Here is an 18,217-nt window from a genome sequence, read left to right as displayed (position 1 = left end):
GGGGGTGTTGGAGGGGATGCCAGGGATTTTAGGAGAGGCTGGAGGGGGCATTCTCAGCTTGTGCACTGTGGTGCACTTTATATTTACAATGGCATGTGTTTAATTCACTTCACAAAGACAGGATTACCACTGTTTTTGATAAAGAATTCAAGAAATAATGAGTAGAAAATTTAAAAAAAATGGACTATTCCTCAAGAGTTTAGGAAAAGATTGTAAACAATAATCAAATCTCAAAATGCAATCTCATGTAAGTTGCATTTCTTTTTTAAAAAAAAGGACCACCGAGGCCTGGCGTGATGGTCTAGTGTCTAAAGTCCTCACCTTGAATGTGTTGGGATCCCAAATGGGCACTGGTTCTAATCCTAGAAGACCTGCTTCCCATCCAGTTCCCTGCTTGTGGCCTGGGAAAGTGGTTGAGGACAGCCCAAGGCCTTGGGACACTGCACCCATGTGGGAGACCTTGGGGATGCTCTGGACTCTTGGCTTCGGATTGGTGTAGCTCAAGTTGTTGAGGCTGTTTTGAGAGTGAAATATCCGATGGAAGATCTTCTTTTCTGTATATCTGTCTTTAAAATACAAACAGATAAATCTTTTTTAAGAAAGTCCTGTGGATTAATTACTACACATCAGGGACATCAGCAGAAACATTTTTCTTTGTTATTTCACTAGACAGAATATTTTCCTGTTCTAATCATTTTGCTGCAAAAAGACAGTATTGAATTCCTTTTTATGGCTAAGTAATGTCCCAGACATTTTTGAAATATTACGTTTCTTTGCTTTGTCCTATTTCTAAGTTAGATTCAGTATTCTGAATTGTGTCCATTCACATTTACGGATATTCAGTTGCAACACTCGATAAGCATCTGCTTTATCATAGTTTTGGCAGTCATTTTCATTTTGTTGTATATTATTTATAGTACATTTAATATAGTAGTCACTCCCTTGTGGGTGACAGGGACCCTAGTTATCCATCCAGTACTTGCTGCTTCTTGGTGATGCGACTCGTAGGAAGTTGGAGTCAGACACTGCTCCTCTCTGTGAGTTCCTCTGAGGCCATCACCATCCGGACTGTCCCGGTCTCCTCCTGTGGTTTCATTCTGTGACCATTCTGAGGGCGAATCCAGCTGAAGGAAGGCAGAAAGGCTTCGCTGCATGTGGTTCTCACCTAACTCCAGTCTTTAGCTATCATGCAGTCTTTATTCTCTATGTATGTACGAAAAGATCTAGTTATGTTTTGCAGAATGTCTTGATAGTGTCTGTGTTTTACACCATTTTAATACCCATGCTGAATCCTATCATATACAGCTTGAGGAACAAAGATGTGAAAGAGGCCATGAGAAGAATATTCGGGAATGATGGTGTATGAATAAATTAGCTTAACACTAAATATTAAATCTAAAAACAAAGCTGATTTTTTATGTCTGCATATGAAAAGATTTGATGGAAATGCTTCACTGCAAAGAACATTTCCCCCTGCTCTGAACACTTTAAAATAGAGACCATCACTGATTCTCTGTTTTTCACACCTGTTGTGGGACTGGACCACCTCAGCCACCAACTCTTGTGTAATAATGGAGACCATATGCAGCTATGCAGAAGTGACCAAGGCAGGCAGCTCATCTGATGCAGCAGAGGACCCCGAATGCCTCATCTGAAGACAGAAAACAAGACAGACGGACAACGCTTGAGCTCAGGCTTTAGAATAAGCATACATCCCTGTGGGAAAACTGAGGTAGATATCAAGGCTATTCAAGCAGTACTCTCACAACATTCTTCTCCCCACTGAGGTCTCCAAGGTGACATCAAAAGACCAGCTCTGTCCACAGGATATGAGAGAGTCTGATAGCAAGAACCAGTGCACACACTCAGCCCAATGGACACAGGGGAAAACTGAAACACGTATCTCACTTATCTTCATCCCATCTTGACTCTCTTCACCCTAATCGAACACCCATAGGGCTCAATAAACTCCTCCCCTTAGTAATCAATATCAAAATAATTTGTGAAAAAAAGTAAAATAATTTGTGAAAGAAAAAAAAAATGTTCACCAAACCTAGGAAAGATGGGGTCATCTGGAAGGTAAGCTACCTTCGGCCAAAACCCAATCCTGCCTTCTTCAATGCTTGTTTCTGCTTTTTGATGAGAAATCTCACAAGTTCATATGACATTCTAGCAAGATTTCACAAAGAACTTTATACACTTTACAACAGCGGCAAGTAATCCAAGAGCTCCATAGTTCCAAGAAGCCATATATTGACTGTTGCAGAGCAGACATCTTATGCAGGTGAGCAGAGAAATCCCCAAAAATTTAGCATGTGAGGAAGACCTAAATTCTGCATCAGAGCAGTCAGGGTGTCCTACTCTTGTAAAAGCCAGCAGAAAACATAAAAAGGGGACTTGCAAACATGGGCCTATGGAGAGCCTGACCAGCGGCATGGGCTGAACAGTCATGGACCCACCTTTTACTGGATGCTCCAGTTTTTGGATTAGTCTCCATCAGAGGGAAACATGTAAGAACAAAGGTCCTTATTGGAGCTAATTTTGGGCTGCTGAGTGACCATTAAGGTCACTGTAATGAAGGAAAAGGGGCCAAAGCTAGAGCTAAGGACAGAGAAAGTTGCTCTCCTGTGTCCAGAAGGGAATTTGTAGGCTTCCCTTTCTCTAGGAGAACCGCCCGGGGCTCCTGGGTGCTGATCAGATGTGTCACTGGAGCCCATGGAGGAGCCTGGGCTGCTTCAGTCCCACGTGGAAGATCTACTAGGAAATGGCTGACCCTGGAGTTCTCGGCCTTCGAGGGCAGTCACATTTCCAGTGATCCCCTAGGCAGCTGGGACACGGTCCTGGGTGTCCTTTGTGACAAACCTTCTGAAGTCTTCACTGGTTTTGCAGTGAAAGTACTTGAAGCCGCAGGGGTCTTGCTAGGACCGGGAGAACATACATCCTGTTAGCCCCCTGCTCTACTATGGGATACCCTCCTTACCTGTGATAAAGACCTTGGGGCCACATATGAGAGGATGTCCAGGGTGCTCTCAGGTCCAGCTGCAAGTCTTAGGGGCTTTTTCCTAATGTCCATGACAATTAGAAGCCTGTAATTTATAAATCACTGGTTAGAGTCTTAATAAAGCAAACCTCAAGTCTTCCTCAAACATTCTAACAAAGTGGGAGATTTCTCTAAGGCCCTGACCTGTTAGGGATTTGTTCAAGTTACATGAACCACAAGAATGTTATTTTAGCAATCTTACCCAACTCTGGCATGCATTTCCCTTACTCTCCGGTCCCTGGCATACAGTTCCCTGGCACACCAATCGTTGGTATGCTGATCACTAGCATGAGGTTCACTGACTGCAGATCATTGGCACACAGTTCCCTGGCTGGCCAATCACTTGCATGGTGTGCCATGGCTCGTGGATCGCTGGCACGTGGTTCCATTAATGATCGATCACTAGCACATGGATCCCTGGATGCAGATTGCAGCCATGCGGCTCCCCAGGTTGCAGAAGGCTGGCACACAGTTTCCTGGCTTCAGATCATTGGTAACTGCTTCCCTGGCTTGCAGAGTGCTGGTAAGCTGTATTCTAGCTCACAGATCACTGCTATGTGGTTTCCTGGCTGCAGCTCACCAGCTCACCCTTTCCTGGCTATCCAATCACTGGCATGTGGTTCCCTGGCTCGCTGATCACTGGCAAATGGTTCCCTGGCTGTGGGTCGCTGGCACACAGTTGCCTGGCACACCCACCCACACTGAGCTGGCACAAGGATCACTCGCTCAGGGTTCATGGTGTGTGATTTCATGACTCCAGATCGCTAGCTCGCTAACCAATTACTCACATGCATTTCCCTGGCTCCTCATTTGCTGGGAAGCAGTTCCCTGGCTGCAGATCGCAGACACACTGTACCCTAGCTTAAGCATGGCTGGTGCGCAGTTCCCTGTCTGGCTATCACTGGCATGCAGTTTCCTGGCTGCCGATGCTAGCTCATAGTTCCCTGGCTAACCATTCACCCACGCTAAGTTCCCTGGCTCGTGGAAGGCTTGCACATGCTTCCCGGGCTGCAGATTACTGGCAAGCCGTATACTAGGTTGCGGATCGCTGGCATGCAGGTCCATGAATTTTGGATCTCTTACACATGGTTCCCTTGCTCGCGGATACCTAGCACATGATTCGCTAGCTATAGATTGCTAACATGCAGTTCCCTGGCTAAACAATTACTTACATGTGTTTATCTAGATGGCCAATGACTGGAAATCAGTTTCCTGGCTGGTGGAAGGCTTGCACGCAGTTCCTTGGCTTGCAGATTTCTGCTAAGCAGTTCCCTGGCTGCAGATCATTGGCATGCAGTTACCTTGCATGCAGTACACTGGCTCAGGGCTTGCTGGTTCGCAATTCCCTGCTGCAGATCACCAACTCGCAGTTCCGTGGCTAACCAATTACTTGCAGGCAGTTTCTTGGGTCTCCAGTCGCTGGAAAGCAGTTCCCAGGCTGTAGATTGCAGGCACGTGTTTCCCTAGCCCCTGGACAGCTGGCGCACATTACCCTGGCTGCAGACCCCCAGCTTATAGTTCCCAGGCTAACAAACCACTGGCACTCAGTTCCCTGGCTCTTGGATGGCTCTCAAGTGTTTCCCTGGCTGCAGACTGCTGGTTCGGGTTTCCCTCACTGGCAGATCGCTGGCTGCAGATCACTAGCATGCAGTACCGTGCTGGCCAATCCCTCGCACACGTGCCCTGGCTCATGGATCGCTGGCACGTGGTTTCTTTACTCACCGATCACTGGCACGTGGTTCACTGGCTCACAGATGGCTAGCACACAGTTTTCTGGCTAATCGGTTACTTGCGTGTGTTTTTTTGGCTCGCCAATCACTGGAAAGCAGTTCCCTACCTGCAGATCGCTGGCAAGCAGTACAGTGGCTTTCAATCCCTGGCTCACAGATGGCTGTCATGCGGTTCCCTGGCTTGCAGGTCACTGACACGGTGTTTAGTGGCTGCAAATTTTTGGCAATATGGTTTTCTGGCTTGCAGATCACTGTCATTGTCTCGTTGAAAAGTGCAACACTCTGACGGATTCCCAACACCCAAACCAACAGTGGTTACCAAATAAGACACCCCTACAATCACCTGTTGACCTTAATGTCCTGAAGGAAGATCTGGCCCCTGGTTGGTTTTGCAGTTTCATCACAGGCCCAAGCACTTGGACCATCCTCCACTTCCTCCCTCTCAAGCACAGGTGCATGGAGCTGGTTTGGAAGTAAACTCAACCTGGTACTCATATGGGATGCTGGGGCTGTACGCCAAGTCCTCTGTGCCCCAAACAGAATGTCTGAAGAATCACCATTTATGTAGGGCCACAACTGTATGGAGGGGCTGGAGTATTTACCTGGCATTACTTTCCACCACCCCTTCCTCCCTGACCAATTGCACTACGTTAGGGTGAGAGCAAGGAGCTCACAAGCTTCCATCTGTACAGCAGGTGGCTGATTATGGACACCAGATAACATGACAACTGTGGGCACTCGATGGGCAGAAGGGGCAGAAATCTTTGATCAGCAGAAAGGAAGAATTCTATCTTCATCTTTATACTCCTGTTGTATTTGAATGTTCCTGAAATAGAATGGTAGTCACAGAAACTCAGGGCTGTTTTGGAACCTATGTCCAGCTTATTTTACTCAGTTTAAAGACCTCCAATTCTATTCTGATACAAATGAACGAATAACCTTCTGGGCCCGGAGGCATGGCCTAGCAGCTAAACCTCGCCTTGAACACACCAGGATCCCATATGGGCGCCGGTTCTAATCCCGGCAGCTCTACTTCCCATCCAGCTCCCTGCGTGTGGCCTGGGAAAGCAGTCGAGGACAGCCCAAAGCCTTGGGACCCTGCACCGTGTGGGAGACCCAGAAGAGGTTCCTGGATCCTAGCTTCGGATCGGCATAGCATCGGCTGTTGCGCTCACCTGGGGAGTGAATCATTGGATGGAAGATCTTCCTCTCTGTCTCTCCTCCACTCTGTATATGTGACTTTCCAATAAATAAATAAATCTAAAAAAAAAACAAATGAATGAATAACCTTAATTATAGCTGGATGATATATCCTTGTAGGTAAACAAATGAATTCTGTTTTTTTTTTCCTGTTGGAAAGTCAGATATACAGAGATGAAGAGAGACAGAGAGGAAGATCTTCCATCCAATGATTCACTCCCCAAGTGGCTGCAATGGCCAGAGCTGTGCCGATCTGAAGCCAGGAGCCAGGTGTCTCCTGTGCATCTCCCACATGGGTGCAGGATCCCAAGCCTTTGGGCCATCCTCGACTGCTTTCCCAAACCACAAGCAGGGAGCTTGATGGGAAGCAGGGCCGACAGGTTCAGAACTGGTGCCTGTACGGAATCCCAGCACTTCAAGGTGGAGACTTTAGCTGCTAGGCTACCACACAGGGTCTTGATTGGCATTTTGACACAGAGAGAAGCATTGTGTTTAACCTAATTAATTTACATAGTACAAACTTCTGACATTGATCAATTTGATGATAGGGTTAAATAATCAGAACTTCAGCCCCTGTTAAAGTGGTTGCTGTATTTACAGGAGGAAATGCTTTGCTAGGTACCAGGCCATCAGCAACAGCTTGCTCTATATGGTCAACATGTCCACCAAGACTTGCTTCCAGCTGTTGGCTGGGGTTTACTTTGTGGGAATGATAGATGCATTGACACACACCACACTGACATTTCATTCATGTTTCTGTGGTTCTAATGAGATCTATCACTTCTTCTGTGACGTCCCTCCTCTGCTGTTGCTATCATGCTCAGATACTCAGGTTAATGAGTTGGTGATCTTCACTGTGTTTGGATTCACTGAACTGAGTACTATCTCAGGAGTTCTTGCCTCTTACTGTTGCATCATTTCATCAGGCTTAAAGATGCCCTCTACTGACAGGAGGGGGCTTGTATCCAACCCTGGAGACTCCCAGATCCTCACCAAGGACTATCAGCAAGGGCAGCAAGGACTGCATCCCAACTGCCAAGGAGACCACGGGGCATTGGAGTGCCTTCGGAGGCCGAGAACTCTGAGGTCATCTACTTCCGTTTGGATCTCCCACATGGGATGGAAGAAGTCCAAATCCTTCCTCGCAGGATCCAAGGTCATTGAAACAACAGTCAGGAGCCCTGAGCGGCCCATAGAGACAGAAGATCAGTACACTTCCTTCGGGAATTGGGAGAGGAATTTTCTCTGATCCTTGCTTGGTTCCAACTTAGGATCCCCACCTTCTCTTGCAGTGACCATAAGGATCGCTCCAGAGCACCCCCCCCCCCAAAAAAAAAATTGGATTGGATAGACAGAGAATAACAAGGAAAGCTTAGTACCAGACAGGAAACAGTCAGTGTGGATCCACATATACCTTACCAGGTAGGACATGAACATAAATTACTTCTCACTAAGGTATTACAATTTCTCTGCACACCCCTCCTAAAACTGTTCTGTGCCTTAACTGTTGATATATGCCTTGTTAGAGTTATAAGCCAATAAGGACTATCCCAAAACCACCAAGTTCAGTAAAAATTATGCTTCAACACTATAAACTACTAAATACAAAAAGGAAAATGGACACAAGACAGCTGAATAGTACCCAATAGCCATTTTAAGGTGTATAGCAACCAGTTGTGTATACACTAAAATTGAAATGTCAATGAAATAGTCACAAGATGTGGTTAAGAACTTGCATTTTCCTATTAACATGTTGGTTACTCAGTACCATGTCATTTAACTCCATAAGGTTGTAAACAGTTGTTGATGTTATGTTGTGGCTTTTAATTGGTCAGGATGATATTTTGCCAGCTCTGCCTTCAGACCAGAGATGGTCTGCTCAAGAAATTGTTGAACTTATCTGGACAATAAGTGCAAAGTATATGCTTTCAATGAAAGAATGAGGATTGGATTTGAACTATAATGCTGCAGCAAGGTGGAGGAATCCACCATGGGGGGAGGGGTTGGGGGAATCCCAGGGTCTATGAAACTGTGTTATACAATCAAATGTAATAATAATAAAGAAAAGATGCCCTCTGCTGAGGGGAGGCTCAAAGCTTTCTCTACCTGCACCTCCCACTTAACTGCAGTCGCCATTTTCCAGGGAACTATGCTCTTCATGTACTTCAGACCAAGTTCTTCCTACTCTCTAGATCAAGACAAGATAACTTCATTGTTTTACACCCCAGAGATCCCCATGCTGAACCCTCTAATTTACAGCCTTCGGAACAAGGATGTGAAAGAGGCTCTAAAGAACCTGAAGAATAAAATTTTGTCCTAAGTAATTATCCGTGCACTAAAATAAACGTTTATACATATTTATTCAAATGAAATATTTTAAATATATTTTCATTTTGAATTTTGAATTATGTGGTACAATTTTGTATTGGCTGGGATTCCCCCAGAACTCCCACCCCTGACAGATTTTCCCTGTTACTACAATGGTGTAACCCTTCATATGGAATTATATTTCTATCAGTCTCTTATTTAAATTACCCCAACATTGTTGGTATAGACAGTGTCAAAGAGTCCAGCATCCCATTGTCTACACATGTCCAACAGTTTCATTGGGAATCCATCTTTCATCTGAAAGCAGGGATGTATATTCCATTGTTTCCCCACATCTGTATATGATAGACCCCAGTACTCCTTCACTATGCATTTCCATAATTTAGAAGCCATGAAACAAGGTCAACAACGGGTATGAGTTAGAACAGCCACAACAACAACGTCAACAACAAAAATTTCAAATTAAATATAATTATATAAATTTGTCTCAAATATTTATAATGCAATGAGTCCTCCACATATGAGGGTCTTGAATTCACAGATTCAATCATCCACAACTAGAAAATCTTCAGTCAAAAACACAGCAATGAACATATACAGCTATTTTTCCTCTCTATTGCATAAAGGTGGGGGAATAACAACCCATTACCTAACATTTTTGTTGTATCAGATAATATAAGTGGTCTTGATGTGCTCTGAAGTATACGGAAAGGTTTTATAGGTTATATGCAAATGTGAGCATTGTCGCCATTTATATAATAATACATTCAGTGAAAGTCCTTATATCAAATAAGAACAAAATATGATTCCACATGTTTAAGTCATCAAAACATATCAATATTTTACAGTTTCTGAAAATTACTGTATACTAGGAAATTACTGTATATTAGGAAAAAGTTTCATTTTGTTTCTTTGAAGTCTGTTATTTATTCATTAAAATATTGTTAGGATCATTATGTGTTTTGTGTTTATATGTAAGTATGTTTTTTTGCATTTTATGAGAAATCCACCATTTATGTACTGAAGAACTGTATAAAAGTTCATTGAAATTAATATGTAGCACTTTAAAACATGCAGTGAAAAAACTACATATGAACTAAATAGAGAGTAAACAAGGAAAGATTCTATCAAGCAGAAATATTGATTTTCTGGCCTAAACAGCAATTAAAAATACATAGGGAAGTGTATAACATTAAAAACAAAATGAAATTTAAAAAATTCATATGGATATGGAGACCTTGACTAGCTCTGGAGAGGCTGGAAACAAAATCCTAAGGACCTCAAGACACTGTTCTTTTAGGGGAAACAAAGTCTCTGGTAAGTAAGCTTTGGAGAGCAAACTGAAGAGCACAGTATGTTCCACCGTCCTGAAATTCTCAGCTCTGTTACTCCTATCAGATTTCCCTCAACTCGTCAAATCTCCATTCGTGGAGATCTCAATCCCTTCAAGTTCTTTTTCCACCTGTCCCTCTGTGAGACCACTGCCTCCAAGATGACTGTGACTCCTCCAGCTGAGGATTGCATTCTGTGTGTGCAGCCGTCCTGTGTCAAGCACAAAAACCAAAGAAATAAGTGGAAAAAACCAGTAAAATCAACAGAAGTGATAAAAGAGCTTTGATTCTGTTTTCCTTCTTTCTATAAAACAGCCTTTTCAAGAAAAAGAAATGAATCTCTACAGCAAGCACTCCATTGATAATGGTGTACTTGAATAATACATTTAATGTAGGCACTCTTCTCTCCAATTGTGAGAAAGATTTTTGATATAGACGTTGATACAAAAGCCAGCAGTGTGCTGCTGTGAAGTTTAAAAAAAACCATGCTGAATCACTCTCTATAAGTCACTCTGGGTAAACATTTATGACTGGAGATGAGGAAATCCTGGATTCTGACTCTTCATATAGACCTTTGCAATAACCAACTTCAATGATTTTACAAGCATTGAACATGGGACCTTTTGTTGTGAAATAGAGATTGCTTTCACGGAAACCATATACTGCGAAATAAATGTGTTGTTAGAGTTTACAAGTATCATGAGACAGGCCTGACCTTAAGATTATTTTGCTTTTGACTGTAGTTCTCACTGGTGAGTATGTGATTGAGTCCTGGGTGTTGGTCAGACCAGGCAGGGTGCTCCAGCCATTACCAAGTGTGTGGGTTGGTTTTGTTTTTTTTTTAAGATTTATTTTTATTATTTTTTATTGGAAAGGCGGATATACAGAGAGGAGATACAGAGAGGAAGATCTTCCGTCCGATGATTCACTCCCCAAGTGAGCGCAACGGGTCGATGCTATGCCGATCCGAAGCCAGGAGCCTCTTCCGGGTCTCCCACATGGGTGCAGGGTCCCAAAGCCTTGGGCTGTCCTCGACTGCTTTCCCGGGCCACAGGCAGGGAGCTGGAAGGGAAGCGGGGCTGCCGGGATTAGAACCGGCGCCCATATGGGATCCCGGGCGTGCAAGGCGAGGACTTAACCACTTGCGCCACCGCGCCGGGCCCGTGGGTTGGTTTTGGAAGGGAATGGATTGAGCAGGACCAGGCCAACCTAAGCTCATTGGCAAATGCAGGAGCCTAGCTGGAATGTGGGACATGCCAGCCTCAGCTATCACGTCTACTGGTTTCCACGAGTCGGGGTAGGGGCAGACTGGGCAGGGCCAGCCTATAGCACTCACCAGCAAGTTGGCACTGAGGGAGCAACGGGTCAGTCCAGGCTGTAGCATCTGAGGAAAAAGGTCAACTCAGAGGATGGGCTATGCCAAACAGAGTCAGAGCAACCCCAGGCACATGCAAAATTTGTGCCTAGGAGCAGGCTTGGTTGGGGTACTAAGGGGTCACTGCAGCTGGGCTATGTTTCCCACTGGTAAGTGTGAGAGCCAGAATGGGTGTGATGGTCTGGGCTTGGAATGGCTGCAGTGCTCTTCAGCATGGGGGTAGACTGGGTCTGGAGGGTGCCAGACGAGGCTAGACTGCAGCATCCACTGGTGCTTCTGAGAGCCAGAGAAGATTTTCAACAGAATGAGCTTGTTTGGCTCACCCCACTAGGCCATGTGAGAGATGTGTCAGTATAAGGACTAGGTATGGCTGTGTTGTAACACCCAACAGTAAGAACCAGATTGGGTTAGGGTCAGTTGAGCAAGGCCACCGTTTCTGCCAGGACAGCAAGTAGATGAAGTCAGCCCAGGTCAAGGACCCATTGGTGTGTGCAAGATCTGCCCCAGGGAGGAGACTCAACAAGGAGCTTAGGGAACTCCTTTGTCAGGGTGCAACCTGACAAAGGCAAGGAGCAGTCCAGACAAGACAAGGTTACAGTACCTGTCAACATACATGTGGCTCAAGCCTGGAAGTGGGTCAGGCTGCACCAGTTCATCACATCCACTGGCAGATATGAGAACCAGAATGGGGTGCAGAACAGGCTGGATCTGACCACATCACCAGCCAGTTCATATTTGGGCTGAGACTGGAGGCTGACTGTGCTGGGTGGGTGGCACCTGCCACCAGCACAAGTTGGGTCAGGGGCAAATTGGGCCAGGCCAGGTGCCAAGGTGAGACAGACCATGGCAAACAGGGCCGCAACACACACCAACACACATGAGATGAGGGGAGGTGTGAGAGCCAGGCAGAGGAGTAATGGGGGGTTCTCCTGCAGAACCAATGCTTCTGCTGATGAGTACAAGAGCTGGGACTTGGGGCAGACCAGGCTTTGCAGGGTTACAACATCTATTGGCCATGTGAGAACTAGGTTGGGGGAGATCATGCTGAGCTAACCGATTTTATCCATTGGTACAGGCATGAGCCAGAGTAAGGGCAGGTGGGTTGGGCTTTGCCACAGTGAGCTGGCAAGTGCTAGAATAGGGCAAGTCCTGACAAGCTAGACTGTAGAACTGCCTGTAGTGTGCAAGATCTGGCACAGGGAGTGGGTCCATTGTGGAGACTGTGGGCACATCTCTGATGGGCTGTACCTTCCAATGATGCATGTGAGAACCAGGACTGGAGGTGCTCCTGGCTAGACAACAACGGCACCCACTGGCATGAATGTAGGCTAGATGGTGGAGTCTGCTGGGTAGAGTTAGGCTTCCACTCCAATGATGTGTGCAAGATCTGAAGGGGATGTGGGACAGACCGGACAGTCTACTGCACATGTTGACAGGCACAGGCCCAGAGCTGGGGGCTGATCCACTGAGGGTTATTGGGTGTCACTGTGACTGGGCTTCAGCTCCCCCCAGTGTACCTGAGGGCTTAGCACGTCATGGGCAGGGTTGGGCTGCACCACAGCACCTATTGGTGTGCAGAGAAAGCAGGGCAGAACAAATTAATCCACTACCACAGTGAAACATGACGGCAAACTTTTGGACACATGGAGACTTTGAGGTAGACTATGCCAGCTAATTGACCTTGGCAGGATTTCCTCATCCTTGGAGCAGCAATATCAACAGCATCTCAGAGCTATCGAAACCACTTAAGCAAAACCCTCAGAGCATGCTCCACAACAGGGAGCCTGGGATGTCAACAGGTACTGGGGAGACTGCGTGTAATCTCTTCCACTGTATCCTTCTCTTCCCCAGAAACAAGAAGAAGAAGAAGAAAATGTGTAGACAATGGTCTTGTCCACTTTCCCCGATCCTTGGCCTTTACTACCCTGATCAACTATGTAAACATCATCAAAAACAAAAATTTAAAAAAACAACAAAGCCCAAACCCAAATAGAATGGTCACTAAAACACATACAGAGCAATAAACTATACAAGTGCAAAAAAAAGAACAAAAACTGTGTCTACACAGCAGGTGGCCCCTCTTCCAAGACCCCCATTGTCTCAGGGCCTGGAGGCTAAGCCTGGCTGTGTGATTGCTAGCCCCTGCTGCTCTCTCATGAAGCATACCATCTTTCCCGTATTTGACTTGGGCTTCTCTGCTTGTTGTTCGGACCTTGTCCAAGTCATGGCCCCAGGTTCCAAACACCCTAGTCCCTGCTTTCCTGTGCTGCGTGCCCACAGCAGAGGTGTGGCCTCTGGCTGACTCTGCAGTGGACACTCCCTTGGGAAACTCTCCCTGTGGGCTCCAGGCTCTCCCCCTTGCCCATCCTCTGATCTGTCACTCCTCTTTCTCTCCTCTCTACTTGCAACTTGGCCACTTTTTCAAAATTTCTTTATTTTTAATTTTAGATTATCCCAACATCAGATGGGATAGATCAAAAGTTAGGGGAAAATAGTGTGATCGTGTTTTGCGAATTTTTTATATCTCCTTCTTGTTTGGGGGAAATGGGAGGATAAGGGGAGAGGCCAAACTCAGCCTTCAAACTTCTCCAGTACCCAAGGATGGAGAATGTACATCCAGTATCAAGCCGGGCGACCAACGTGGCACACACTCTGAGGGTTCTACCCGGTGGTTATGGTCGTTCTGAAATGTTGTTGCTCTCACCAGTCCCAGGATGAGGGAACACTGGTGAGGTCCATGCAGTGGGTGTGGATGGCACAAAGGTGTGAAGAGAACAGCTCCCCTGCTTGGCAGGGGCCGGGGGAACTTCCACCTGTTTGGCAGGGCCAGGTGGATTTCTCTCTGGCCACTTTGATCTTGTTTCACCACCTTTTTGCATGGACACTCAACTACCCCACTAAGAAATCTGTAATCTATTGAGGCATTGTTTGCCCCTGTGGGATGGCTTTTGTCACCAATGTGAGCTTGAGAGTTAATGTCACTGATAATGTCTTGGTGAGTGGGCCTTTGACAATTTACACACAGGAGCACAATTAAGCCCATACCATTTTTGGACACCTTATTGGGTACTTAACCATTGTCTTAGAATTTGGCCCAGACACGTAGCACACCTTCTGAGAAGGGGCTTGATATATATCCTAAATATTAATGCAAGTGACGGGAGTGAGAGTTGAAACTGCTATGGCAATAAATATTGTTATTGTTATCTCAAAGGCTGGCTTATCCTAGCAATTTTTTTGGAGCATAGAAAATGCAACTGTTTTAGCCGCTTTTATAATTTTTAGCTAGAGGAATTAAGGATGCTTTTATTGAAGAAAAATGCTTTTGACTATTGTCTCATTGTTTATGGGGTTATAGAGTCTGTAGTTGTAGGGGGATTTTATATTTGAAATATCTGTTTGGATTTTAGGGTTTTTCCCTTGTAACCTATTTTCCCATTAAATGATGGGTAAATTGTAGAAGTAGAAATGTGGTGGGAAAGTACTACTGATTAGCAGGTAATCTCATGTGCCTTGGCCTTGGAGTCCTGGCTGTTGCTCCATGGCTACTGTTGAAAAATGAATAATAGCTTGCTTTGAAGAATATGAATACAGTATTTTGCAGAATTATCTTTAGGGGAACCTGCTTAGCCTTGAAGTGCAGACGGAGTGACCAAAGGTCTGTACATGCCCCCTTAGTCTTAAAGTAAAAATGGAATAGTTGCTTGTGCAGAAGCTTGAGAGGGGTTTTGAGTAAATCAAAAGGACAGGTTTTTCTTGAGCTGTTGTGAGGACGCACCAAGTGTCTGTGTCTGTGTCTTTCTTTATCGCCGACTCCATGCACCCTTCCCGAGCTCTGAACTCGGCTGGAGATGGACTCTGGCAGAACATTTCCAATGTCCATTGGCTGACATGTGATCCTCAGAGTCTGCATTCACCCAGATATTTGCTGTCATTGTTTGGCAGGGGTAGTTGTTTAGTTGGTTTTTTCCTCCTTTCTCTAGGATATTACAGATATCCCAAGCAGGCCTCAATGATCTGCCCTATCTTCCACGTGTATCTGTGCTAGGGAACACTACTTGGTCTTTTCCATTGAGGAGAAACAGTTCTCAAACAGTTCTCAAAGTGCCGAAGAACATCAGTCAGGTTTGGAGGCACTTCTGAGTCCATGCTCACAGTTATGGTCCCTACTGTGCCAGTAGGCCAAGGATATGAGCTATGTGACACGGGTTCACTGGAACTCCCATCCCAGGACACATGGAACCAGCCCACAGCATGCAGGTGTGCCATGGCTCCTGGACAAGTAACCCAAACCCTGCCAGATCCCTTGCCCCTGAAGCTCATGGTACCTACCATCTAGGCAAGCTAAGGACCCTGGCCAGGCAACAAGATCCCATACTCCAGTGGCTCGACAGAGCACCCACAGTGCAGGAGGACCAAGGACCCATACCAGGAGACCACTGCTTCCCCAGATACCCCATTCCCAAAGCTGAAGGTAACCGGGGCCCTGCCAGAATCCTCACAACCGGAGCTCAAAAACCCAACACTCATCACACAAGCATGCTAAAGACCCAGGCTGCAGGATCCCCTACCCCCAGGGCTCTCAGACCCAGTACCCACCTCCCCCTGGCTCTCACGGCTCACATCACCTTAGCATCTACCAGCAGGTGCTGCAGCCTAGCTTGAGTAAGACTGCCCCAAATTCCAGCTTGTGCTGGTGGGTCCTATAGCCCAGCCAGGCCCCAGTCCCAGCCCTAATATGAACTGGTTGTGATCCAATGCCCTCCCCCACCCCCGCCCTGCCCCTGTCACAGTTCTCAGATCTGCCAGCACATGCTATGAACTACACCAGCCTGATCCACCCACAGACCTGACCCACATGCAAGTCAGTGGGTATTATAACCTGGCTTGAAATGGGTCACTCCTTGCCTTGGGTCTTCAGCTCCTGTGCAAGGACTGTGTTCTGACAAAGGAGTTTCCCAAACTCCTCTATCAGGTGTCCTCCCAATGGCAGATGTTGCACACACCAGTGGGTCTTTGACCCAGGTAGACTTTGTCCACCTCTTGTCCTGGCAGGAACAATGGCCTTGTCCAACCAGCCTACACCCATTCTGGTTCTCACCCTTAGGTGTCATAGCCCAGACATACCTGGTCCACACCCAGACACAGCCCTCACATGGTTCAGTGGGAACTGAAACCTAGCCCAGCCCATTGTACACCCATGCTGACTCTCATGAGTACCAGTGGGTGCTGGAGTCTAACCCAATTTGGCACTCCCCAGACCCAGTCCATACGCATACCCAGGGAGACTGCAGCCATGTCCAGCCTAGACTATTACCCTCATACTGGCTCTTGTGCTCACAAGTGGGAACCCCAACCCAGCTGGGATGTGCCCTTAGTACACAAACCAGGCATGTCTGCAGACACAGTTCTTGTGCATGCCAATGGAGATTGTTGTTCCACAGGAGTGAGAACCTGTATACCCCTCAAATTCAGCCTCTAGTCCTGATTCACTCACATGTTGCTCAGTGTCATGGCCCAGCCACACATCACCCATTCCTCCCAACTCTCACTGGTGGGCACCTTGATCCAACCCTATCAAGAGGGCCCCATCCAAGTCTTAGTGTGTGCCTGTGAGTGTTATTTGGTGATGGGTTGATGCTTACTACTCCAGCTCAGGTCTCCCATGTGAACTGACATTTTGGTCTGACCCTTAAAGGTATTCCCATTCCTCACTCCAAACAACTCAGTCTCAGCACTCTTACTTACCTGCAAGAACAGTGGCAATAACCATGGAGTCCGTCGGAGTCATTGTCACCTAGACATGAACCTTCAGGTTCCTACAACCCCTACCTGTGCCATCCACCAGACACCGTATAGGTCCATAACCCAAAGACCCAGAGCTTGCTATTGGATGGCCAGAGGGCTTTGTCTAGCACCCTGGGCACCCTGGGTACTAGTCAGTAACCTCAGGGTGTCTGGCAATGTGAAAGTCCCTGGTCACAGGCCTGGGCTGTCTTCCCTCCCACCAGCTACCTCTATGGGTAGTCAGCGGAATAGACTTGGTAAATATATATTAAGATTTATTTATTTATTTATTTATATATATTAAGATTTATTTATTTTATTGGAATGGCAGATGTACAGAGAGGAGGAGAGACAGAGAGGAAGATCTTCCATCCAATGATTCACTCCCCAAGTGGCCCAAACGACCGGTGCTGTGCCGATCTGAAGCCAGGAGCCAGGAACTTCTTCTCCCAGTCTCCCATGTGGTGCAAGGTCCCAAGACTTTGCCCCGGCTTTCCCAGGTCACAAGCAGGGAGCTGGATGGGAAGTGGAGCTGCCGGGATTAGAACCGGCACCCATATGGGATCCCATTGCGTTTAAAGCGAGAACCTTAACCATTATGCTATCACACAGTGCCTGGTAAAGATTTTTTTTTGTTATTTGGTTCTTTACTTTTTATTTTAAAAATTTGAGTATTGATTTGTTTTACCATATTTGGTGTGATTTGCATATACATTTTTCTTTATTTTTAAAATTTTTATATTTTTGTGATACAATTTTAGATTCAGGGATTTCCCCTTTCACCCTCTCCATCTCCAACAACTCACTAGTTTTTTTTTTTTATTGTTAATAACATTGTATTATGTGATACAGTTTTATAGGCTCTGGGATTTCCCTCGCCCCTCCCAAAACCCTCCCTACATGGTGGATTCCTCCACCTTCTGCATAACCACAGTTCAAGTTCAGTTGAAATTCCTTCATTGCAAGCACATACCCAGCACAGAGTCCAGCATCTTATTGTCCAGATGACTTTAACGACTTCTTGGATAAAGATTTCCTTTTTTTTTTTTTTTAATTTTCTCTTTTTTTTTTGAAAAAAGATATTTATTTTATTTTTATTGGAAAGGTGGATATACAGAGAGGAGAGACAGAGAATATCTTCCGTCCGATGATTCACTCCCCAAGTGAGCGCAATGGCCGATGCTATGCCGATCAGAAGCCAGGATCCAGGAACTTCTTCCGGGTCTCCCACGCGGGTGCAGGGTCCCAAGGCTTTGGGCTGTCCTCGACTGCTTTCTGGGCCACAGGCAGGGAGCTGGATGGGAAGCGAGCTGCCGGGATTAGAACCGGCGCCCATATGGGATCCTGGGCGTGCAAGGCGAGGACCTTAACCATTGCGCCATCGTGCCGGGCCCATAAAGATTTCTTAAAAGAGATTTTTAACGTA

At 46.1% G+C, this 18,217-nt stretch overlaps 1 protein-coding gene across 1 annotated transcript; it reads left to right on the top strand.

Annotated features, from left to right (window-relative positions):
- Positions 1 to 2,062: 2,062 nt before the first annotated feature.
- Positions 2,063 to 8,290, top strand: LOC121150110 (olfactory receptor 5W2-like). Its single transcript, XM_040970790.1, has 3 exons — positions 2,063 to 2,079; positions 6,571 to 6,931; positions 8,039 to 8,290. Exons 1-3 carry the CDS (start codon positions 2,063 to 2,065, stop codon positions 8,288 to 8,290), a joined length of 630 nt encoding a protein of 209 aa, XP_040826724.1.
- Positions 8,291 to 18,217: the final 9,927 nt, after the last annotated feature.

The sequence above is a fragment of the Ochotona curzoniae genome, unplaced genomic scaffold, assembly GCF_017591425.1.
Source record: "Ochotona curzoniae isolate NIBS_2020 unplaced genomic scaffold, NIBS_Ocur_1.0 scaffold_4937, whole genome shotgun sequence".
Taxonomy (NCBI): domain Eukaryota; kingdom Metazoa; phylum Chordata; class Mammalia; order Lagomorpha; family Ochotonidae; genus Ochotona; species Ochotona curzoniae.
The sequence above is the reverse complement of the archived record's forward strand: the minus strand, read 5'-3'. Positions and strand labels throughout refer to the sequence as shown.

Coding starts and splice junctions, on each gene's coding strand:
- LOC121150110 (XM_040970790.1), top strand. Junction 6,932..8,038: donor CTACTGACAGGAGGGGGCTT/GTATCCAACCCT, acceptor AATAAAGAAAAG/ATGCCCTCTGCTGAGGGGAG.